The 26,926-nt window shown below is 37.6% G+C and overlaps 1 protein-coding gene across 39 annotated transcripts in view; it reads left to right on the forward strand.

Annotated features, from left to right (window-relative positions):
* Window positions 1-26,926, forward strand: part of NRXN3 (neurexin 3) — a 1,503,251-nt gene that overhangs the window by 559,002 nt on the left and 917,323 nt on the right. For 28 of the 39 annotated variants that reach the window (XR_011533070.1, XR_011533071.1, XR_011533074.1 and 25 more), the window contains 2 exons: window positions 14,915-15,118; window positions 21,171-21,197. Coding sequence is in view for 33 of the 39 variants with exons in the window: in XM_070594342.1 (XP_070450443.1) it covers window positions 14,915-15,118; window positions 21,171-21,197 (231 nt within the window). In the remaining 6 variants the exon portion in view is untranslated. The remainder of the gene's footprint in view (window positions 1-14,914; window positions 15,119-21,170; window positions 21,198-26,926) is intronic. The other 11 variants (XR_011533072.1, XR_011533075.1, XM_070594357.1 and 8 more) reach the window with 1 other exon arrangement.

Raw genomic sequence — 26,926 nt, forward strand, 5'->3', positions numbered from 1 at the left:
ATAAATTAGCCCCACTATTGATATAGTAAATCTTCCCAAGGATTTGGAAATGTATACCACAAATGATATAGTCTCCCAAGAAGAGCATGTGCTGTTGAGAGTTGGCCAGGGAGTTGATGAACTGATGTGTCAGCCTGAGACATTACATAGGATCTAACATTCATTCTAATAACATTCTAAGAGTTGCAGAACTATGTGGAATTCAATTCCAGGAGCAGTTTATTAACTTGTGCAACTCTAGATTCTACTGTGCAAATGTAGGGTTGTGAGATTTCCTCGATTAATTCTCTTTTTACTCTTAGTCACATCCACTAGAAAAGATATCCTTTAATTCATGTCCTATGTGGATGAGATGCAATGTCCAACACTGTCACAAATCTTTTGTATTCCCATTCCATAGCTAACTCTGCTTAAGTGGTGTTGGAAATTGTTTTTATATATGTATATATAATATTTAACATATATAATATATATAATGACCACATATATATATATCAACAATATTCTGAACCAAGTGCTTCAATAGATCTGTGAGTATAAACACATATGGATCTATTGAGTCATTTATTTCAGACACTGCTGATTTTGTGCAACCTGATTTTGGAAGCAGGATCCCAAATAAAAAGAAACAAAAAGGAATGTTCTTAATTTCTCCATTAGAAAAAAGCCAAGGCTTTTAAATGTTACCTCAATTTCCTCAGTTATGAAATACCAAAGTTTGAATGCAGGTTTGTTTTGTTTCTTTCTAACTCTAACTTTCTGTGCAATTCAGAGAGAGTGATCTTACAACTTCTATGCTATTTTTTTCTGATAAATTGACAAGAGACTGGTTCTACTTTAGTTAGTTAATCAGACTTCTAGAAATTTCTTCATTGGTTTGACTTTTCTAGAAAATTTGTTTTATATTCCTAAACAATTTGATTTTGGTTCATGTTGAAATAATGGCCCAGTCTCTCCTTGTAAAACATGCATATGAAACAGAGGTTTGTTGAGCTGGTGCATTGTGGAACAGGTGACAGGTAGAAAGTGTATTCTTTTGCTTCCCTAGACAACTCATCTCTCAGGTCTGGCCTTTGCCAATAGTAAAGAATTCACATTTCAGTGAGCACAGCTGTGTACAGAACAGTGCTCTGAGCCTCAACCCAGTCATCTGGGAATCAAAACACCAGCAATTAGCCTGGGAAACACAAGGACAGGTATGCAGTTGGCTGTTAATCCCTTTGCTATGTCAGCTCAGTGCTATTGTGTAATAATATTCTAGAATAGAGTGAAGGTGATAGGTAGACAAATCCATTCGCTAAAGATCCACATCTGCAGTCAGTCATCTTTGTTGATGGTTAAGAGGTAAAACTTTCATTTAAATTTTAGTAACCAGATATCAACCATGATAATGAGAGAGCAAATGCATTCTCTGGAATAATGACAGGAAGAATATGACAGAGGGAGGCAGCAAGCTTTGGGCAAAAATGAAAGTCTACAGAATAGTGCTTTCATGATGGATAGCATAGCTGAACCAGGATATTAGGTTCATTCACAGAACATAGTTTGCCCATGACTGTTGTGAGGCATGCTTATCATCAAAGGTGAAATATAAAAGCTCTAACTCTAGGGTTCTTGAGTGCATTCTCTACCATGATCATGAAAGTAGACCCATTGTGTAGGGAATCTGAGAACAAAAGAAATCAGAATGTCTACTTTATTTCTCTATTTAATCAAAGTAGACTTCATTATGAAGAGGAAGACTAACAAAACACTGTAATTAACCCTTGAGAATTACATTCCACTTTACAGTTTGCAAACCTCTTTCAAACATATTTTCTTATATGATTTTTGAATATTTTTCAAGATTTACATAAGGGAAAAGGGAGGTCAGAGAATATGTGTGGCTCTCCCAAGGTTGCACACCCATTAAGAGGTGGAGCTTGGAGTGGAATGTGGGCCTCCTGACACCAGGGCTCTTTCTACTGACCAGTGCTACCTTTAATATAGAAGTATCCTCACACGAAAGTGATGGGTCATCTCTAGACATCAGAGAAATTAAAACACATATGTGTATATGCACGTACAACATTTGTTGAGCACCCACTAATATCAGACATTTGGATGTTTTCACATTCATGCTTCAGGTTCACCTTTGTGATAGATACCTTTTATTTGCAACTCTGGCTCCATTCTCCACTCTGCTCTACTCTTTTTCCACTCAGCTTTGCACCCTGGAAAGTTATCCTATATGGATTGCATTAACAGACTCCTTTGCCATCTGAATTCCAGTTGAGTTTGTCCAATGGGAAGCACGCAAGGGGATTGAGAAGGAAGGATGGGAATGAAGTCTGAATATTTAATTTCCTGTCTCTCTCCCTGTGAAATGGCCGCCCATTGGCTGTGCCCTTGACCTAAGGTCACAGCTCTTGTGAGGCATTCATAGCTCACCCACTTGCTCTCTTGCTCCCTCTCTTTCTTCCTCAGGGTTCTGGAAACTGACCTTCCCCTTGATCCATCAGGCCTAGAAGTAGTAATAATAATAATGGGGGTCTGCTCTTAATAGCTCTGAATACTCTGTTACCCCTGGAGGGTTCAAGATCCCTGACCTATATCTTTGTAAATATTGCCTTTATTAAACCTTCATCAAATGGCATAGATTAAGTGGGCCGTTTGTTTCCTATAGTATCTTGAATGATTCACTGTTATTATTAAACATTTTATAGGTGGGGAAACTGAGTCTCAAGAATCTTTCACAGTTGAATAACTTGAAGATATAGGATTTCACCCAAATCTTCTAACTCCAAGCTTATACACTCACAGTGACAGCACACTGAGCAATGATTCTGAATGGGGAAGCTGATCCATATGTGTAATTACAAATGCACAATAGAGCTTTCTTGAATTGACTCAAAGAATCAGAGCAATTCCAAGAAACATACCACCATCATTTATAAATATTGTGTTTTGAAATTTCATAACATGTTTGCAAAATAAAGCAATGGCAATAGTATATGGAAGAAAATTGGATAAGATTGCATCTGGTCTGTCACCACATCATTCTGTCTTCCCAGTACCATCAGAGTTAGTCTAAAAAGCAAACCTGATCATGTCACTTCCTGTCTAAAAGCCCTCTATGCTGATTAATATCCAAACTTCCTAACTGTGCTTATTAGGTCTTTTACAACTTCGTACCTGTACATATGTTGTTTCCTCAGCTAGAATGCCTTCCCACTCCTCTCTTTGTGGTTCACTCTTTCTCATCCTTGAAACACAAGTTACACACCCCTTCCCTAACAACTCTAGGCAAAGATGTAGGTTCCTGACCTAAATTTCCACAACACTTTACTCATTCTTTAATATAACAGGTTACCTGTTTGTGTCTATAATTCCAACTTGCTATAAGCTCGTTAAAGACAGCAGCCATGTTATTTGTTCTCCCCCGACCCTCCTCTTAAGCACAGTGTCTGGCATATATTAGATATTAATCATTGAATGAATGAGCAAATATTAGTGCAAGCAGTAGATTTCTTCTGAATTGTTTTATGTTTAATTTCTATAAATTGAATCACATTTTGAATTCAGTAGGAAAAGTTGCTATTTAAGGGAAAGCTGCATGAATTCTTTGGTCAAATGAACATTTTCTTAAAAATTATACCTCTTATAAGCCAGGATTTCTGTATCCCTTGTTTATTTTTTTTTTGAATACTAAAAAGTATGCAAACATATGTATCTGCTTTCCTTAAAGTGAGGAATGCCAATCAGAATTTTTGTCACAGCTGTAGAGAGCTTAGTTGTTTGGGGATGAGAAGCCAATATGACTGTATGTAATGGCAGCATTATGTAGAGAATGTGAAAAGTTGGTTCTTCTCAGCCTTGTCCACAAGAAGGAGGATATCACTTCATATCAATTTTGTTGATTCCCTGGAACTGTTGGCTATTGTTGGGTCTGCTCAGAGCTAGAGATTTATGTTGCTCCTGCTGCTGCAAAATTCAGAATTAGAACCTGGCAGGCATTCCTGCATAGATTTGCACACTGTTTAAGATCAGCCCAGTTTGGGTGGAGAGGAAGCAATCTGTGTATTTTGGAAGCTTTGCCAGAATAAAGCACACTTAAGGAGTGTGTGAGGCCAATAGCAGCCTGAGTGAACAGGAGGATGTCTTGAAGGTGCAAAAGGAGAAGGTGGGGGTACTTCGCTTACAAGATTGGCCATGAGAGTATCTTCTCTCCATAGGAGATAGCTTATGGGCTGGTGGGAATATAGTTCTGGGAAGTCTGCTTGGTGTGCTAAGTGCAAAATGATTGCTGGCAAAGTCCACTATATGAAAACACATTGCTAATTGCTCATAGTACTGTATTGATGTTATTGAGCCCCTGCATTTGTTAGCAATATCACATCAATTGTGTCATCTAATACTTTGTTTTACCCTTTTCCTATTACTGCCTACCAATCTGGCTTTCTCCTTCAAGACTATAGTAGCAGTAAATGGTGTCACTTCCTAGTATGTGTAGGCAAGAAGAGCCTCTGTACCATTCTCTTCTTACAGTCCCATTTTCCCTATAGTTTTCACTTCTCTTCTTGATTAGGACTTCATCTCATCTAAAACAACATATGCTTATAATCAGATTAAAGAACTCAGTTTTGATTAATTCCTACCTGTTTCTTTGGTGTTAGATATAATAATTTGATTATGAAAAGGAATGGGAAGATGGTAGGAAAAAGTTGCCTGCCAAAACCTCCCTCTTTCAAATTAAACACAAAAGAAGATACCAGTCAAATAATCATTATCCCCAAGTAAGGAAAGAGGCACAACTCAGTGTCATAAATTTCAAAAAGTAGGAGCAAGATAAATGATTCTGAAGCCAAGCCAAAAAGAATGGCAATCCTGATAAGGCTGTCAATCCTGCCTATGCTCCACAAGTATAATACTATATAGTTGATAAAAATATTGAGAATTATCTCTAATACCTTTATAGAGGAAAGGAAATAGACTGAGTAGATGTTCTTATCTCGTCCCATTTTTGAGAGAAGAGGAGTAGAAATGGCTGCGGAAGGGAAATACATGTAACAGAAACATACAATGGAACTGAGAATCAAGAGAGAAGTCACCAGGGTTAAATGGATCAGCAGTCCTACTGTATCCTCCTCCATTGCCTTGGGATGCACTCTTTAACCAGGTAGGGTGACTTCTGGTACAGGAAACTTAACAAAGATTCAGAAATGAGAACACAGTTCTGGTAGCTAAACGAAGGTTATACACAGTCTTGACTGAACTCTTCATGTCTCCCCTCATTTCCTTCCCATACTTCACCATCTCTCAAGCTACAGAAAAAAAGTGCATAGAACTAAAAACATGAGGCCATTAAACTGTAGATGACTCTGGGAGTTAATAAATTACTGAGACTGTATCTGAACAATTAGAAACTCTGGACAAAGCCACTTGAATGCAAGCATGAGAGGACAAATACAAAACAGAAGAAAAATAAAATAAAAATATAAAGAAAGAGATATAGCTTAGAAAAGTCGAAGAATTTGATCTAGAAGAAAATAAGCCCAAAGACAGAACAATTTCCCAGGAGCTATATTCTGTAGGTCATTTGCACTATAGAATAACTTAAGAAATTTTAATTTAATGCCAGAAGAATTCAAAGTAAAATTAAGACAAATTAACTCAGTGAAAGGAAAAGGGGTATTGTAGATGGAAGGAAAAATAAGAGAGCGAAAATAATGCAACACATAACTAATTTGAAATAATTAGTACAACAGGGGAGCAGAGAGGATATGGCCAAAAATTGAAGTGTTGCAGAGGGAAAATGCTTGAGACCATTACATTGAATGTTGATGAAAAAGTCAAAAAGACTAAATGCATCATAGAGAAAATAAGAGGTATGGAGGACAGACAAGATAATTGGATCCCTGAAATAGAAAAACTGAATAGTTTAACAAAGAAATTGTCCAAAGCTATCAAACCAGAAATTTTTATTAATATAAAGAACTGACTCTGAAGTTTAAAGTAGCATGCTGGCTTCTAAGAGAATTTGATATAGAATAGTCAACAATGAGATGTGTATTGATTATGTCCTTGGACTTCAAGGAATAAAATAATATTCTTCAGGCATGTAGGCAAAATTTATATCATTTACCTCCTACAAGAGAATGCTGACAGTATCCAATTTCAAGTACAATAAAGCAATGTCTATAAAATTCCACATGAAATAAAAATGTTACTCAAGAATTACATGCAACCGTGACATAATCCAAATAGAGCATGAACAGACGTTCAAAAACACGAACAATTTTGGTAATATAACACTAGTGAGTTCTTTCTAAAAAGATATTACCAAAATCCAAGCATTTAAAAGATGAAATAAAATTACTCAGAAGTGGAGAAACTGATAAACATCTTGATGAGAACAATGATGACATTTAAATGTACAATAAACAAATGATGATTGTACACATTATGAATATAAAACAATGCATACCTGTGTGTCAGAGGTCCCCAGAACCACCCTGAATCTGGATAATTCTTTGGAAGGACTCACAGGATCCAGCAGCTGCTACAGTCGTGGTTTTGGTTTATTACAGTGAAAGTTACAGAGTAAAATCAACAAAGTGAAAAGGCACCTGGGGTGAAGTCTAGAAGAAACCAGGCACAAGATTCCAGGAGTGCTCTCTCGGTTGAGATGAACAGGATGTGCTTAATTTCCCCAGCAATTGTGTGGCAGGACACGCAAAATGCTGCCAACCAGGGAAGCTCCCTGAACTTGGAGTCCAGGAATTTTATTGAGGGTCAGTCACATAGGCATACAGTGCTTGTGTTACTGGTTTCAGTAACTGATGCTCCAGACCCCCAGAGGAAAAGCAGGTATTCACCATAAATAATATGTTAAGTTTGCGTGCTCCGCTTCGGCGGCCCGGGGTTTCATTGGTTCTGATCCTGAGTGCGGACATGGCACCACTCGTCAGGCCATGCTGAGGTGGCATCCCACATGTAACCCACAACTAAAGTATACAACTATGTACTGAGGGAGATTTGGAGAGAAAAAGCAGAAGAACAAAAGAAAAGATTGGCAACAGTTGTTAGCTCAGGTGCCAATCTTAAAAAAAAAGAAATTTCTTAAAACAAAAAATTTATTTGAAATTTGCATTTTTTCTTTTGTTAACTTCATGTAAAATGAAAGTTAATTTTAATTAAAATAACACTTATAGACTGTTTTCCATCTTTTAAAGTATTCCCATTTATCCTTTTATCTGTGTATATGCTTAGAAAAATATCTGGAAATATGCTCCCCTAATGTTAATGATAATTATTTCTCAGTAGTGTAATGTGGCATGTTTGAAGTTTTTTTCTTTACATATATATATATATATACATCTCTCAGATTAAATAGTGAAGCTATGCTATTTAAAAAAATAAAACCATTAATGTGATATTTTTTTAAAGAAAGGAAGATGAAAGACTGAGGAAATAGTGACTCTCTGAGACTAGTTTAACATATGCAGAGAATAGTGCTTTTATTTTGAAAGGAGTTCAAGCATTATGTAGATAAAAGAAATACACACAAATAAAATAAACATTGTCATTTTTTTCTCCCTGGATTGTTTCTCTTAACACAAGAATTTAATAGAAAACTTTTTCCATGCTGACTTCTATCACATTACTCAATATTCTAGTGCCACTCCCTTCCTTTATTTGGAGAGGCATCTGAATTTTAGTGGGAGTGTAGCTTTTTCCCTTATTGACCAGAGTTGGGAATGTAGAGAGAAACCATTGGTCATTGAAGTTGAAGAACAATCAGAGAATAAGAAAAAAATTAGTGTTTTTAAATATCACAATGATTAAGTAATATTAATTATTTATACTCCTAAATAAACAGAAATGGGCCTACTATGACAAATACAAATATATATCACTGGGGGCTAAGGAAAATTTTATGGAGAAAGATATGTGAGACATTTGTAGTAGTCAAAATAGGGGAACTCTAGAATGGCTGGAAGAGGAACTTAGCAGACCCTTTTCCCAAAGAAACAACCTTTTATCTGGTGAAAATTATTAAAACACACACACAACCATCTAACATCTCTGAAAATTGTTTTAAGGACATACAACAACTGGAGAAACTTTATTTAAGAGATCTAATAAATCTCACTAAGAAAAATGAGAGCTATGGCATTTAAACAATCTGCTCCCGTCTCCTACCCAACCCCTGCTCCTTGTTATGGAAGCTTTATTCTGAGTGGATGCCAGTTACCTAGGGCTACAGTTTTACCTCAACAGGGGCAGACTACTGGTGTCTCTCAACTCACCTCAGTTCCATGTTGCAGAAGCAGTATTTCTAGGGGGCACAGCCAAGAATAGGGCTTACTTCTCCTACGCAATTCCTATTCATAGGCATAAGCTCTATCCCAGATATGGCATGTCAAGAATATTGAGGCTCTAAGTGTCCCCATCCCAGCTTATTCAAATGTTCCATGTTGGGAGGGGCAAGCTGGGAAGACCAGAGTCTACCATCTTCCCCTAGTGCCCACTCATAGAATGGGAGTATCATTCAGGGAGAAGTGGTACATTGTTTCTGCACACATCTGGGTGCATTGCCACAGAGGTTCTGCCCAGGAGTAGACTGTGGGCTGTAAGGATGGAGAGCTCTACAACTCTGACTATTTGGAGCAGAGCTTAGCGAAGTTCATGGCTAAAGGGCTTTTGAAGACAATGGAGATCTTGATGACTAGCAATTCTGAAAGGACAGGTAGCTCTATAATACTAGTAGCAATGAGCAAAATAGCAGACCAGCCAGAAGTTTAAGAGAGAGAATCAGGGACAGAGAAAGCCATGAAGGGCCATTCTGGGATCACACTCATCCCTGGGGCTCTGGATGGTTGTGTACATTTGCTAGACTACGCTCACTCAGGGCTAATTAGAATAAGATTTGGGGCAGATCTGAAAGCATTCCCAAGCCACACCCATACCCATCAGCAAGGGGGAAGAGCCTATTGGCTCAAGGGGCTTAAGCACAACCTGTCAACACTGACTGAACAATAAGCTACTTTATCCAGGGTGTACTTCTAGGAAACCAGGCTTAAAAATAAAACCACGTTTATCCTTGATGGTCTGGAAAACTGTGCATATTCCAAGGCTGCACATGCTCGGGAGTGACAAGAAGGGCAACTTCTGAGTACTAATCTCTGGCTAAACATGAGGCAAAATCTTAAACTCTCTGAACTGTGAAATTGGCCTCCAAGTCACACAGATCCAACAGATAAAGGGTAAAAATTAACTGACTAAGGGAACTTAAGCATAATATTTGACCAATAATTGGCCTATACAGACCCAGGGACAGCATCTAGAAAGGCAGACTAAAAGATAAAACGAGCAAAAATTATCTGAGCAAGGACATCAGAGCCTTCACACTGCTGGGAAAATACAAGTGATAGAATTCATTCAGCCAAGTCATTAAACAAATAAACAAATGAAGAAACAAGCAACAAGAACTAGCCCTGGTGTAGTGGTGGTGTGTGGGGGTAGCAGTACCCAGATTTGCAACAATCTATTCTCTAAAATGTCCAGTTTTCAAAAAAAAATTATTAAACATGCAAAGAAACAGGAAAGTGTGACCCATACACAGTAATAAATACAGGCAATAGAAACTGACCTTGAGGGACCCCAGATGTTGAACTTAGCAAAGACTACATAGAAGCTGTTATTAATATGTTAAAAGAACTAAGGAAACTATACTTAAAGAATTAAAGGAAAATAAGATAATAATGATTCATCACATAGAGAATATTAATAAAGAGATAAAAATATAAATATAAATAAATATAAATTTATATTTCAACTTTTCAACTCCAAAATTTGCATTTGGAGATTTCATATATATATAATTTTGGAGTTGAAAGGTGCAATAACCTAAACAAAAAATTCACTGGAGGGGCTAAACAATAGGTTTGAATTGGCTGAAGAAAGAATCATCAAACTTGAAGATAGATCAAAAGACATTATGCAATCTGAATAGAAGAAAGAAAAATGAATGAAGATAAATGAACAGAGTGCCAGCGACATGTGAGGCACCATTAAGTGTACTGACATATGTATGATGGGAGTACTGGATGGAATGGAGAAAGAGAAAGGGACAGAAAAAATATTCAAAGAACTAGTGATGGAAAATTTCCCAAATTTGATGAAAAACACTAGTCTACACACCAAACAAGCTCAATGAATTCTGAGTAGAAGAAATACAAAGAGGTTCACATCTAGACCCACTATAAAAAAATGTTGAAAGCCAAAGATAACAAGAAAAATCTTGTAAGCAGCAAGAGAAAAATGACTCTTGATGTACGAGGGCACCACAATAAGATTAACAACTGATGTCTTTTTAGAAACAGGGAGGCCAAAGGCAGTGAGACAACATCCAAAGTGCTGAAAGAAATATAACTTTCAGCCAAGAATCCTATATCCAACAAAGCTATCTTTCAAGTGAAGGTGAAATGAAAACATTCCCAGGTAAACAAAAACAGGGAATTCATTGCTAGTATCCCTGTTTAATAAGAACTACTAAAAGAAGTGCTTCAAGATGAAAGGAAGTGATAGCAGATAGTAATTTGAATCTATGTGAAAAAACAGAGATCCAGGAAAGGTAATTATGTAGGTGATGATAAAAGACAGTGTAATTACACATTTCTTTTTCTTTCTTCTTTTAACTGATTTAAAAAACAATTGCATAAACCAATATCTATAAAATTATATTGTGGGGCCTATAACATATAGAATTGTAATATATTTGACAATAAAACACAAATGAATGAAGCTATATTGGAGAAAGGAAATGACACCAGATGGTAACTCAAATCCACAAGAAGAAATGAAGAGAAACAGAGATGGTAAATAATAAGCTTAATTAAAACAAAAAGCTTCTATAAATATATTTGAGCTCTCCTTTCTTCTCTCTGCTTCTTAAAAAGACATAAGTCCTTATAAAGCAATTATTATAACAACATATCATTGAGTTTTTAACACAGAGACACAATGTGAATAACAATAATAACACAAAATAAGGAGGAAGGGAAGAGAGAAGATATATAAGAGTAAAGATTCTATATCCTACTGGAATTAAGTTAGTATAAATATGAATCAGGTTTTGATAAATTGAGATGCATGTTGTAAACCCTAGAGCAACCACTAAGAAAGTAGCTCAAAAGATAAGTTAAGAATCATTAAAGGAATGAAAATAGTATGCTAGGAAATATTCCGTTAAGACAAAAGGAGGTAATAAAGGAGGAAAAGAGGAATAAAATAGGGAGACTGTCTAAGTACCATTATGTGAGCATCCTGTGATCTGGCCTCTCAATTCTCAATATTCCCATAGATTTTAGACTGAATAACTTTCCTTATTTAAACTCATTTTTCCCCTCAACTTAGCTTTCTATTCATGGTACTCCTTCTGTTTGAAATCTTTTAAGCCAATTAATATGATTCCTGGAACAGGTTTTACTTCAGCTGATTCCTATATTAAATTTTCTCCTTCATCACACTCCCCTTAAAGATATTAGGTTGATAATAGACAGAACACACTCAGAGAGATGCACACGAAGGTACACATTGAGAGGCACACTTTATTTTGTACCATTAGCTGTTTAACTACATACTCATTTGATATTTGTTCTCTGATACTACCAATATTGACATAAAGATGCATTCATTTATACATATGTTCTGGTGCCACACATATCCAGAGGGATAAAAGTGACAACTAATTTTGGAATGTATTTAAGTTGAACATATCAAAACAACCATTTCATGGCTCACTGAGTACCTTATCTCTTATCTTGTAAGTACCTATATCTTATCTTATATCTCTTAAAAAGGAGAATATAGATATTGTAGCCGCCCCTGGCACAGGAAGGGTTAATAATGACTGGAAAAAAACTTGCCAACAAACTGTGACCCAGCGGTGAGAAGGCCGGTTAGCCAATGACGGGTAAGACCCCGAGGGGGGGCAACCTAAGACAGGTGGCAGCTGCCCGGGGGCACAGATGGAGAAACGATATCGATATCGGGAGCAGGAGGGACCGTTGCCTAAGAGACCTTGCCTGCTCCGAGATAAAAATATACGACCACAGCAACAACATGATAATATCAAAACAGACGCCGAGGGAGGGCTTCTTGAGAAATCACTAAGAATTCTTGGCAGTCGCTAATTATTTCATCCAGAACACCTGTGTATGTCTAACAGCTGTAAGCTATGTATATATTGAAACGCTGGTTACAATAAACTCAGAGTGGCCATCAGCCCTCTCCGCATCTATCCTGATGTGTACATTGGATTGCGACACCGACAGATATATATATATGTGAGTGTGTGTGTGTGAGTGTGTATAATAGAAGGTATAGTGAGTGTGTATAGTAGAAGTGTGTATAGTAGAGGTGTATAGTAGTAGTGATTAACTATATTCATAGTTATACAAACATATAAAGCATTGTGCATATTCATATATAACAATATATTATTTAGGAACGTATGTATTATCTATGTTTGTATAATTTTTTATGTTAATAAATATACAACTTTAAATAATTGCCATGTATGTATAGTGCACATGCTCAGACTTACACACTCACACACATAGTCACAAGAATATCATACTCTACCATGAAACATACATAGGCTTTGGTGCTTAGAAACAAGGATGTGCTCCTAGCATAGCTCTCTGACAATTTGGCAGAATGTTTAAGTATATAGGCATGAGAATCCGACTGCCTGCCTTCAACTCCCAACTCTGCCGTTTGTTAACTGTGTGACCTGGTATCTATAAAATATAATAATAATATTATCTTCTTCATAGTGTTCTTGTAAGGATTCAATGTTTTCTTAATGCATGTAAAGACTCAGAAAGCACCAGGCAAATAGTAAGTACTCAATAAATTTTAGCTTTCATTATCGATATTCTTTTGATTCTGCTCTTCCAGGAGATAAAATAGTTTCTTTCACATCTGGAGCATTTGTTGAATTTAGATTATATTTCCCATCTTAGAACAGATCTTCATAATATGTCTTTTATTGTGATAGTGTCTACAACTGTCACACCGTTATCTGTAATCCTCTTAGAGTTTGCAAATTGTAATGCACAGCTATTAGCATGTCATGAGTATTTCCAAGGTGATGGTTGCTTCCCAGGAATGAGCAGGTGTATTTAAATTGCTTTTCATGGACCTTTTGTGTGTTGTATAAATAGGGTAGGGGTATGAGGATGACACAGACTATTCTGAGTACCTTCCATACGGTCTGTCTGGTCTCTCCCTATTCTGATTCCTCTTATACATGAGGGCAGAAGATATTTGTCTCTTTTGTTCACTGTTATGTCCTCAACACCTAGAAGAGTGTCTGGTACTCAGTATCACAAATGAATGCACCGTAGTACCTCATAATCTAAAACCATTCACTTACTTCCCAGTATCTACCAAAGTCCATTGATTTTATTCCAATTTCAAACAACCTTTATATAACTACTTCTCTAAATATGCTTCATGCTTCTGTTAAATTGAATAGTTTGTTATTATCTGAGCACTCCCATTGATTCTATCCTTTAGGTGTAGAAATGTTCTTTTATCTACCTGTCAAGTCTGATGCCATCATTTCTTTCATTACAAACCCCACCCATCTACTAAGACCATATCAGACTCTACCCCGTCTGCTCTACTCACCTGCATGCCATATCCTCTGTCTCCAGAATGCCCCTGGCTTTGTTGATATATCTGTCCTGTGTCATTTAACCACTTTTATGTTCTAGTACAGTTATTTGTGTATGCCACATCTCCCTTAAGAACAGGGACCTTATCTGTTTTACTTTCAAACCCTCCCTAGTATGTTTAGGTAGTTAGCAACTATTTGGCAACAGCAAATATTTAATGAAGACCTACTCAGTGCCAGATACTGGGCCCAGTGACAAGCTAGCTTCATAGGAATGTGAGTTATATTCTCTTCCTATGGTCTCTAAAAATATTTGCTAAATGAATAATTAACCAAATTCACATGTTGAGCAGCATAGTGTTGCAGAACAGGCCCTGGACTTGGTAGTAGATATCCTGGGTTAAAATCCAGGCTGTGTGACTTTCAACAATAACATCCCCCCTGCCCCAGGAGCCTTGGTTTTCTGTTTGAAAGTAGGAAGAATAGACCCACATTATAACATTAAGTGAGCCAACATAATGGGGTCAGAGGCGGTTGGGGGCTCCTAACCAAAGCGCTTGGACTGGAGAAGGTATCAAATAAGCGTGAGTTTCTTCCTTCCTTAGAGGTGTGCTATTTGAATAAAAGTAAAATGACTGGTTCTCAGGGTGTCATTAGCTTTTCGTTGTTTCTTTTCTAGCTCTAGCTTTATCAGTCTTCTCTGAATGGGCCAAGCAAACTCTTACTGTGCCTGGGCACTAGGGATGTTATGGGACCAGGCTGTGCTGCTGCTCTTTCCTCCTTCCAGAAGCTCTCTGGCAAATATCCATTTGTTTGCTGTGTTGATTATAAACTACTGCTTTCCTCCCGTTCTTCATGAAATACTTACGGGAGTCTGATTTTTGTTTAACGTATTTTTGTTTTATCTATGGCATATGGAATTACAATTTCTACTACTTGTAGGGGCATTTTCACTTTTGCAAAATGCCTTCGCATCCACTATTTCATTTGGCACCTTTGACAAGTCTGTGAGCATGGTAGGGAAGGGACCAATGACATATATCTTTTGCAAAGAGGGAATAGAACCTCAGAGTTTAAGTGGTCTGCTCAAGGTCACATAGCTTAAAGTGTCAACAATGGAAGTCTATCAAACACAAGTCACCGGGCCACAAAATTAGTGTCCTCTCCACTCTACTCTACTTACCCTGGAAGAAAAGGGAAACTCTGATATCCTTATCCTAACCTCTCCTCCATTCTTCTTTGCAGAGGCATCCATCTTGAGCTACGATGGCAGCATGTACATGAAGATCATCATGCCCATGGTCATGCACACCGAGGCAGAGGATGTATCCTTCCGCTTCATGTCCCAGCGAGCTTATGGGCTGCTGGTGGCTACTACCTCCAGGGACTCTGCTGACACCCTGCGTTTGGAGCTGGATGGGGGGCGTGTCAAGCTCATGGTTAACCTAGGTATCGTATGAAGTACCCTCTGCCACTCTGTTTGGGCTTGTCTTCCCTTTCTTTTCTGATTTTCATTGGTTTGATTGAATTCTTTGTTTGTTTCTTGAAAGTTAGCTGCTCACCTCTTGTTTGATAGACCAAGGACAAAACCCAACAGCAACAAACACCTTCTCCTTGTTTCTGCATGAGGTTTTGATGTCAATTTCTGGTTTCTGACAGTGGTGGTTTCTTTACTAGATTATTTGTTTTCTAAGTTTCCTTTCTTGGTTTTTTGGAACCGTTTAGCTTTGTGTAAAACACGCTACTTTGGTCCATCTTTTGATCAATCACATTCCCATTAAGTCCAATTCCTTGGTCACCACTCAAAACAGTCAAAGCTGAGGGTAGGGATAGGGTAAGAAATGGAGGCAAAATGGGAGGTTGGGATTGGAGAGAGCTAAGCTTTGTGAGTAGGATGAGAAATACATTGTTTCTAGCTCCACAATGACTATTTAAATGGGGAATTCTGGTGGCCTTGATGACACTGGTATCTCCTCTTACTTTCTCCTAGTAGAGAAACAAAGTCAGATTGTTTTTGTTGTCCCATTGGAGAAATAATTCTATAAGTTTAGAGTGTCTGACATGTGGAAGGAATACATGGCTCCTAATACATATCCCCGTCTTCCTTCCTGTCTTTCTGACCCATCATTCAGCACCCTTTTCTATAAAGATGATTACATCACACTGCTACTCACCAATTACTCTGTTCTCCTCATATAATACATATACATATTTCCTTAGTATTGAAAAATTAACACAATTTCAAATTTGTAGCTGTATTGGGATAGGATCTGCCCTTCCACTGTAATTACCTGTACTAGATACTTTGGAAATTCCCTGCTTATGGCCTCACATTCTCTCCTGCTACTGACCATCTTGACCGGATTCTAATTGACCTTCTATGGAGAATGGGGACCTCTTGGTTTTCAGAAGGAAAAAAAAAACAACTTCTATTTCTGCTGATTCTGCTCAGTAGAAAGTCAGTGCCCTGTGTTGACAGGATTAGTGATATAGCTGAGTCCATACTTTCTAAGCCTATGATGTGTTCCGGTATGTAGAATAAGTTTGGGTACAAAACTCCTTTATAAAGATGTCAGTGGGATGGCTTGTCAGAGGTGTAGAGAAGACATGATGGACAAATGTACCAGATGCAAGACCATATAAAATCCTACATGGCCTGGTGGGACTGTGGGATTTGGAATCCAGACCAGTCTTATCTGTGTCAGGTGAACTTGTCACACTTGAAAATTGCCTGCACTACAATCCTAAAAACCTCTAGGAAACAGAAGACTGTTTTGAGCAGTGGCTTGTTTAGTTATGTCTTTTTTTCCTTCCAATCTGCAGCTTTTACGATACTCTGTCATTTTTCTTGTCCAACCTCATTTGATCTCTATTGTCAGTGTGTCTCTTGGTTTTTTTTTTGTTTGATTGTGTATGTGTGTGTTTGGTTATTTTGGGTTGTGTTTTTCTGTTTTGCTGGATCTTTGTTTGTGTTCTTGAGTTTCCGATCGTCCCCACCATCAGCCATGGTATATCAAAAGATGGTATTCAACCCTTCAAAGGCCCAAAGCCTGCGGCCCGCATAGCAAACAGCCTTGAGAACAGAGCGTACTGAGCAGCCTGCAGGGGCTGGCGTACCCCTGTCCCTCTCACCTTCTCTTCCCTACGCCATCCTTCCCACCTTAAACAAATCAACAGAAGAGTATATACCTAAAACCAAAACCAGTAGCTGATTGTCTGTTTTTCAGAAAAACAGCAGAAAAAATATAAAAGTAAAAAACCCCTAAAACCAAACCAAAACAAACATAACCTCCTAACTAGCTCACAGAAAAAGAAGATGAAGACTTTTTTTTTTAACTCTGTGTCTGTTTCAAAATAGGAGAGAGCCATAGATATAAGGATGATTCAGCCCTGTGGGCCCTGGGGAAATGCACACTGTCTTTAAACAGACAACTTTTTTTTTCTGTTTTAGATGTTGTTTTGTAAAGATTAGAAAGCTAACTGTGACAGGTCTCACATCTTAGAAGGAAAAACAGGGGGTGGGGGGAGATAAAAGGGAATTAAGAAAGAAATGGACAGATTCTTTCCTTGTCTCTTACACACACACACATGCACACACACACAGAGACACACACACACACAACACAGAGTTAATCATAGATCCCATGTATATTCCTGGAAGCATTGTTCTTCTATTTTAAACTCTTGCTTGTCCAAAAGACTCTGCTTTTGCCTCTTGGCTCCTTTTGGCACACAATCAGTCTAGCTCCTCTGAAGTTGAGACATCTTAGGCAAAAGAGAGCTAGCCCCTCCCTGGAGAGCACTGTGCTTCTCCAGAAGCAATAGTGACTTCTTTTTTCCCTAAAGGGTATCGTTCCCTGCAATTACTGGTTTGAATTTATTTAACTTTCTTTCAAACCTAACGTGGAAAACTGAACTTAAATTCTTTCTACATGTGTATACACAACTCTTCATATTCAAGTTTGTTTGAAGGTGGTCCTTCGACCTCCTCCCCAAAATAGACCCCTTCATAAATCTTTCTCCTTGTCATGAGTTCGTGTTTCCCTTTTCGTGGTTATAGAAGAAAACATCTCCAAGCAGAGTTTGCATTCACGTGCATTCTCCAGGAACTAATTTCAAGTGATCATTTTGTTCCCTCACTCTTTTGAAGTGGTGTCTCTTTTCTAGCACAGGCACAAATGATATTCCAATTTATTTCAAATTGGTCACACGTATAAGCTCATGATATAAAAGTGTAGTGTATATTTCTTTGATGTAATGTGTCTCCTCAATATCAGGGAGACTATAATTTTCTGGGGGCCTTGTTTTCTGAAGATAACCAGCTGTGGTAATAGCAGGCATGAAAAATGTCCAGCGACACACAGTACATTTTTAAACGTTATGAGGTTTCCTATTGACCAATCATATTTTGATCTCAGAATTAAAAGATACAATAATAATATTTTTATGATGTCAGTATATTCAAAGATTTTTTAAAAACTTGTATTATTTGAACCTCACAATAACTTTGTGAGATAAATCAAGAAAGTGTTTTTATGCTTATTTTTACAGATGTTAAACTGAGTCACATATGACTTTGCAAAGCTGACATAGAAAGTTGGTGGCAGAGCTTAGACTAGAATCCATATTTCTAAACCGCTAGATCAGCACAGGTTATCTGTTACCTCCACAGATCAATACTGTGGATCAATGATGTGACAGTCTTAATGACTTCTAAATGCTTTCCTGATGGTCACCTTTTAAACATGCACAGAGGGAGTCTTCTCTTTCCTTAGCGCCTGGTTTAAATTGAACGGTACAGTGGAAAAGTCGATCAATATTAGGACAGTCCCGTTCGTGGTCATAAGAATCCTCAGCAGTTCAGGCAGCCCTTCCTTGCTGGTGGGGGCTTGTAGGGAGTGTCACGCAGTTTGGCTAATTGCATTAAAATTTTCCAGATGTTCTCACTCTGGAAACATGGACTTGCTGACTACTGTTTACTCTATGCATCCCTGAAGACACACAACTCCTAGAAACATTCATCTCTTCCATGCTCAACTCAAAGTTCATCAATATGAAAAACAATTTCCCCTCACTTACTAAAATAAAACAAAAAACTAAATTAAACAAAATGAGCAGCATACACACACACACACACACCCCTCAAACGTCATACCAAGGCTAAGGCAGAGAGAGAACTTTGGCTGCTGCTGAAGATAACTCTGAGGGAAATTATTTTCCCCTGATTCATTTTTCATTAAAAAATACATTCTCACTATCAAGATCACCCTCTCAGAGCCTATGAACAAGGGTCTGGGGTAGATTTTTCTCCTCAAACCACTTATTCTTCAGGTCAAGTAGCAAAATAATTCTTCATTTCCTGACTTAACATTACCATTTGTTTGCTATCCTGAAAACTCCAAGTCCTCACATTGGTTTAAAGACACCGTTCAGTTCACGGAACACTTTGCATGAACCTAGAACCCAGACGAGCCCAACCTCATACCTCTCCCTAAATCAGGCCCTTGTCTAAGAAGAGAATCCTCAGCAGCACAGAAACCAAAGAAGAAAACCACTCCTTGCTTACCCTTCTTGGGTCTGTTGCTTTAGGCTCAATCTTTCACTTTCCCTCTCCCTTAAATTATTCCCATATGTCTGTTTCCCCTCTCTTTCATCAGGAAGGGGTATTTCTCCAGCTTTGTGTGATAGTAGGTGCAACCAGTGGCTGAAGCCCCACCCTTCTTCCCTACCTGCCCTCCCCCTTCCTGGTCCTCACCAGGGGCATGGCCTCCTCTGTCTGGTGATCGTACCAGTTGCTCCAGGGCTGTTTGCTCCCACTTTTCTGTTGCGGTTGACGACACATGACAAACCTAACCGCACGAAACCAAACCCAGATTTTTCTCAAGAGATGTTTCTTTTGGGGAACAAATAAGCCTCCTGCCTCCTTCCTCAGAATGATTGGGTGTTCTAAATTGCTCCTATCTGGATTTCACATAGTTTAATTCTGGCCTGTCGGTTGCCACTGGTTCCTGTTGTATGTGCTCACTTAAAATGATTTACTTTGAGAAATTCAAATGGTGGCATTATCCTCAACAAGTCCTCCAAAACTACTGAGTCGACCACAGGCAGAAGAAGAGCAGTTTCTAATGGTATATTTTTCTGTAACTTTCTTCCTTGTCTTTATCATTTTACTTCTAACTTTTAAAGTCTGGCTTTAAACAAATTTTTATTGCAATTTCCACCATCATAAACCAAACTTGGGTTCAGGTGGGCAGCTTGGTAACAATTAGCCTGACATATTTCTCTAACCATTCTGCCCAATCCTCGACTAGCACCCACTGACTCTACCTTTATGCTGTGTGACTATGACTCTAAACGGATACTAATAAAAAGATGGACACTCTGATCTCTGGCACAGAATACCTTGTCTGGTTACCAACACTGGAAAATTAGCCACTCTTTTTTCCTTCTCTTTCTCATTTAAAAAAAAAATTAAAACAAAGAATTTTCTTTTCTCAAGATGCAGAATCACAGAGTGAAGTAGGTAGGATGTCAAAGGTGCCCGAGACCTCCTCCCCATGTAGTTGTCTCGCCTTCTCCTTGAATGCTGTAGGCACTTGATTCAGTCTGAGCATTCAGGCAGGAAGACAGAGATGGGCTTCATGAGTGGGTTGGTCTGGGAGCCTTTGAAACAAGAGCAGAGAACCCAGTCAATTGCGATAACATCGTACAACTCCTTTCACCCTACACCTGACCCCACCTCTCTAAAATCTGGGATGGGTGTTTGTGCGGTTAGCTGTTTGCAAGTGGCCATTTTATGACAGGAAATGACCAGGTAGTGTTAACCCTTTCCTTACCTTTAAAGATAATGGCAAATCTGCCTGTGCAAATTTCTATAGCATTTGGGGCCCAACCTAAGGAGAGGGTGGAGGGAGTTCATTTTTAGAAAAAGAGAAAGGGTTAAATACTGCCCTGAGAAGCTTCATGGACAGATGTTTTTAAATGATACAATGTGTCAGACTGGTAATATATTTTTGAAATACTAATACAAAAATGTGTTAATGCTACTTTTAAAGATAAATTTTAAGAAAATCAATTGTAGAGGGAAATAGAATATAACCTGAATTGGGTGGGAAAATTTTTGCATAATTTTCCAAGTTTAACAAAATCAATATTTCAAAATCCAGGTTTGAAATACTTTACATAAATGAATTGGTTTTGGGGGAAAAAAAGAAGCATACTTGGTGTCTATTGTGGATATATATGTATACCAGTATATATCTCTATACATATGTGTATATATATATGTGTGTGTGTGTATATATATATGTATCCAACTTTACTAAATAATATACTGTACATATACACCCACCCCTAAACTTGTGCATACTATATATATATAAAATGGCCACATTTCTTGCGTGTGTCTGTCCCCGGAAGGGTGGACTGATTGTTTTTGGATGTCTGCAGCTGTTACCTTGAAGGATGCAATTTCATCTTTCATTTATTTTTCCCCATCTAGACTGTATCAGGATAAACTGTAACTCCAGTAAGTTTTCCCTCAAGTTTCATTTTGTTCTTAAAAAAAGAAAAGAAAAACTGACTTTATTTTGTTTACTGTTTTATGAGCTGTTTTTTATTTGAATTATTTTATTTTTTGACTGTGGAGTTGGGGGGTACTGGGGTTGACAGGATGAAGGGCTGGGATGATGGTAACAGGCTGAGTGTGGCCCGGGGTGTGGTTTCTGAATTGGGGTGGGTCCTCTCTTCTTTCCTTGCATTTGCTCTATATGTGGAAAAGGAGGAAAGGGCATCTGGATAATGAAACAACTTGAAAATGAATTGAAAGAGTAATTTCTTGTCTTAGGGAGATAACCCTCAGGGGTCGACAAAAAGCATTAGAACAACCAGAATGCACTTCTCCACTACCAAAGGCTTCAGAAGCTTCAGAAAATAAAAACAAAGTTCATGGCCCGGAAGGTGGCTGCCAACTCTGACATTTCTTTCCTGGCATTTTATCACTGTAGGATTTTTTTTCAGGAGGATGGGCAAATCATTGTTCTTGGTGATAATGCAACATTTTAAGCAAAGACTTGAGACACATTCTTATTCTTCTGAATGAAGAATTCTGGCTTATTATTTTTACCTTATCCCACTCAAATATTCTAATTCTTGAAGAAGGGTCTTAATGAGGAACAGGCTGGATATTACTTACGGATTTCTTCCTCTGCCTCAGAAATGAACACTAACTGGAGTCATGAGGTAGGGGAATAGGAAAGGAAAGAGGAAGGATGGGCATGAGGGAAAGAATAGGCCTAGATGATAAAAGGAAGAAAAGAAGAAATATACTTTGAGTCTTATAGCATATTAGATTAGTTAAGGTAATTAAATAACTAACTAGGGTAATAAGTCAGGGTAATTACCTGTAACAAACAATCCCAACATTTCAATGGCTCAACAAAAGAAAGATTTATTTCTTGTTCAGGCAAAGTCCAATGCCAAATGGGCAGCTCTCCTTGTCAGCTTTCTTCAAAGAAGTAATTTAGGCATCTAGGATTCTTCCATGAGCTGAGTTCAGCACCTTGGAGTTCTTCACGTCTAGCTGTATCCATAGGGAAGAGAGAGAGAGCGAGCTTGAATGGTTATCCAGTGTGTTTTATTGCCTTGCCTGGAAGTGACATACCTCACTTCTACATACATTTTGTCAGACATGACTCCATCCTAAATGCAAAGGAAGCTGAGAAATATAGTCTTCTTGTGGACCCAGGAAGACAAAATTGGGTTAGTTGAGCATCTAATTCACATAATTCTCAGTATTATCTCCTCATTTTTTGCTTCTTTCCTCACTAGGGTTTTCTGTAGGAACAAACTCAGAAAAGGAAATAATCCAAGTACATTTCACTTACTTACTCCATCATGTTAAATATTTTACAAGTGCTAACTAGTTTTACCTTTTTTCTTGGGAGATATATTATCAGGATAACAAACTAATAAAGACCAAATCTACTTTTTGGGGGTAAATGTTCCATATAAATTAGCAACAACAAAAAAGAAATGTAAACAATCGGTATAAACAACCGCTTCCCAAAGTAGACTGCTTTATGTTTGTCTTGGCGTCACTCTCAGTTAATTTAAGCAATGTCCTATTTTGCTGTGTTGAAACATTTCTAATTAGCCAGAAATTTCTCATGATATTTAGATCATTAAAAACCTCACTGAAGCATCCTCTTTCTCTAAAGACTGGTGTTTTCTCTTTCTTTAAGCAGCTTTATTGAGGTCTAATTTCCATACCACAAAATTCATCCATTGTAGGCCTACAATTCAATGATTTTTATTAAATTTATAGAGTTGTCTAAACATCACCACAATGCATTTTAGAACATTTCCATCACCCCTAAAATCTCCCTCATGTCCATTTGCAGTTAATCTTTGCTTCTATCCTTAGCCCTAAGTAACTACTGATCTGCTATTGTCTCTATAAATTTGCCTTTTCTGAACATTTCATAGAAATGGAATCATGTAATATGTGGTCATTTGTGTCTGGCTTCTTAAAAAAAATGTATAGCATAACTATGGAAAGCCTTTTCTTTTTCTTTTACATTAGTTTCCAGAAAGAAATAAGGTGGAAGCTGAGCATGGAGGTGGAAATCCTCAGCCAAAGTTGAATCTGGCATCTTCTGGCTTCAGAGACTTATTTCCAGAACAGAGAACTGAGGGATTTATTGGATCATTATATCAGGATTTGCTTTTTGAGCATTATCCATACTTTATCTTGTAACTAATTTCACATATTCTGTCTGATCAGCCATGGAAAGTTATTATAAGACAAGTTCCAGAATTCTTCCCCCTGGGAAGACAGTGACTCTCCTCCAGGGCACAGATGCCAGCAGGTTTTCTAAACCTGGTAAAAGATTCTCCATTCAGAGCCACCAAAAGCAGCATTGAGAGGAAATGTGTCAGCAAAGATGTGTTCCCAACTTTTATTACAGTATAGAAAAAGTATAACTGGTTTTAATTCAATATTTAGGTAAAGAGCAAAAATTGGATTTTGGAAATCAACTTTGAATTCTCATGATAAATCTTTAACATACTAAGGAAGTTAATTTTGGCAAGAGCACCAGAGAAAGAATATACAGTGGCCAGTAATTGAGCAGTGGTTGAAAAGAAATAAAACGAAACAAAATAAAACAAAACGTGAGTCCTTTAAACTAATCTAAGACCTTCAGTACTCAGGTATGTAGACATGTACCCAGGGCAATGTAGAGCCTCAAAGTAAATGTTATACATTTTCTTGAAGTCAATTTTAATTGTTGATTTGGAGTAAAAACTTGAATCAAAACCAAAGTGATATATTATGAAGAAGAATGGAAATAAGCGTGAATGTTTAATTTATGAATCTTATTCTTATGTTTTACAAAAAAATTAATAAGAATTTAAAGACATCATTTTTATTGTGTGTCTTCTCTAATCCATCGCTGGCATTATTGGCACTTGGGTGGAAAAGTCTGAGAAGACTATGCAACTAAATTAGGAGAGAAAATAGGTACTGGTAATTAGGACTTCTAAACCCCTCTTCTCATGGAAGAAGGATGTCAGAGTTCATAGTTCAACCTGTTATAGAATCTCATGTTGTTTCTGTAATGTGTGCACATCCTCCTCTTACCCAGCTTCTCATTGTGAGAGTACAAGAAATAAGACTGGTGCAGCCTGAGTTTGAGAGGGAGAAGGTTTTCCTCTTGCCCTCTCAGCCTTGTCTCCAGCTGTCATTTCAGTAGAAGTCATAGGGTGCAATTGCTCGGGTTTCAAAACAGACCTTCTTTTTTCCCTTTAAGGGACATAGAGAATTAAGCTTTAGCCAACTTTGAATGTAAGTCATGAACTTGTCCAGTAATTCTGTTTTAGAATGCTTGTCTTCTAGAAAGTCAGGCAGGCAAAATACTGAATGACATCATCTATTTTTTTACTTGTTTATCTGCTACAAAATGTTGTTTGTTTGGGGCAATGGCTGTTTCTAAGGGTTTGTGTGACATTCTTTTTACTGGAGAGAAGAGCATGAAAAGAAGGATGATCTCCAAGAGTAAAGAGAAAGCTTCTAGCCATGATAGAGGGCAGTGATCTTGAGACAAAAGCTACTTCCTTTTGGCTTTGCTGGCCAGCCCTTCTATCAATGATTGCAGCCCAGCTCCCTGCTGAGTGTTTCCAAGAAGCAGAAATAATTTTCTAATCAGCTTCTCTGGCTTTCTCCCTTTCTTACCTTCTCTTTTTCAATACTTTGTCTTTTTCCATAGTATCTATGATATATATATCGTTGCTCATTCCAAATCTTTCTACCCCTAATTTCCAAATCCTCCAAGAGTATCACACCATAAATTCTTCTCTGGCTATTATCACCAAACATATTAGAGAGTGTGCAAATCAAGGTCTTTGGTTGAATGGGGGACATTACTGGGTTTGATTCATCTTGCAGGAATATTTAAAAATTTATAATAAGAAAATTTCCAGCTTAGAACTTACTTTTAAAGTACAAAAGAGCAACAGAGTTAGCAGTCATCATGGTGAATCCAACTCCAGGGTGACCTGAAGAACTACTAGAGAAAACAGAGCTGCTTTCTGGAGAATTACTGGAGGCCATCACCTGTTCCTAGGGTTCCAGTTTTGCGAGGCTGGCAGTAGCCTAAGAGGATGCAGTTCTGAAAATAGGTATAAACTTCTTGTCGGTCTCATGGGTGTTTGCTCAAATGAAAGTCTATAAAATGGTTTGTTGTCTTTTACCCTGTCTGATTGTGACTCCGCCCTACGATTTCCTTGCCCCTACTTCATTCTATCCCTTTCAAGCTGTGTGCAGTATGACTTGAATGAATACAATGAACTCATAGTAATTAAATATGAGTAAGAATGAATGAATATAGTGAACACATATTCATGGATATCAATTTCCCCTTTCTTTCAATCTTTGCCTCTTCTCAGAAGCTAATTCCTCTGTGTGTCGCCATTTTCTCAATCTTTCTAAAATAGGGGTATATGTTTCTCATGGAAATTGTGTTTGAGTATATGCCTGGTTATTAGGTATATGCAGAATGGCCCCCCTAATCACTTTGAACCTGAAGTCTTATTAATTTATCTGTAATGAGATTCATTTTTTCTTCTTAGACATAGAGGGGAAAAGACATAGAATGCCATACAAATATATGCTGACCTTAAAACACTCAAACTCCACAATGCATTTATTTGTGTCAGAGAACAGCTTTGGTAGTCTCGTCCACTTCCGATAGACTCTCTTGTCTTGGAAGCATCATAGAGATGAATGATAATATGGGAGCTGTATGAAAATAACATCACCAAGATATGTGTCCAAATCCTACCTCCAAAGGCTACTAGTGCTTATTGAATCTTCCTTCTTTTGCACCTGCTTGCCTAGCAGCTGTTTTTTTGCCCTTTGCTTTAACTTATTTGCCTTTGGTATCTAAGAAGACTCAATTTCCAGTGTTTTGGCAAAGTCAATAGTATATGGGTGATTCTTGCCTAGTTTTGGCATAGTTTCGTGAGCCACAGTTTATTACACTAGACTTCTGATTTTCTTCTCTTTCTTTTTCTCTCACTTTCTCCTCTATGGTACCAGAATATGTGACTTCATCTTTAGGCCTGGTTTATCTAGAAATCCCAGAGCTGAATTTTTTAGTTTATCCCTTTGACTCAGAAACACTTACCTCAAGTCAACCAGGAAAGCTGACTTCTTCACTATTAAAAAATTCTTCTGGGAAGGAAATTATAGAACCCCCTTTGGTCTTCATTCTAAGATTTGAATAACCATTACTATTAGACATTTGCCTGACCATACCACTTCTCTTAACAGAGTTTTAGTGGGGATGGAAAAATCACAAAGCAGGATCTTATATGTAATCAAGTAGTGTCTATCAAACTATCAGCATCACACCTGAGACTTGCTATTTCCGTACCAAATGATTATAGTCTACTTCAGCTTTTCTCAAAACCTAATTTTTGAAAGATAATACATAATTTTGTTTCTCTTTGGCATGTTTTATGTTTCTTGTAATGTATCAAACACCTCAAGTCTAAGTTTATTTATAGCATCACTAATAGCCAGATTTGAGTATGATAGTAGGATTCTTTCTAAACATTTAATATTAAACTCTTCTTAATAAATGTTAATTCACAATGTTTTTATTTTTAAATAGTTAAAAAAAATTGCACATGAAACAGAAGGCAAAGTTGTAAAAATTCTCCCTTTTACCCCTAATCTTAGTTCTCAAATTCTCT

The sequence above is a fragment of the Equus przewalskii genome, chromosome 25 (genome assembly GCF_037783145.1).
Source record: "Equus przewalskii isolate Varuska chromosome 25, EquPr2, whole genome shotgun sequence".
Taxonomy (NCBI): domain Eukaryota; kingdom Metazoa; phylum Chordata; class Mammalia; order Perissodactyla; family Equidae; genus Equus; species Equus przewalskii.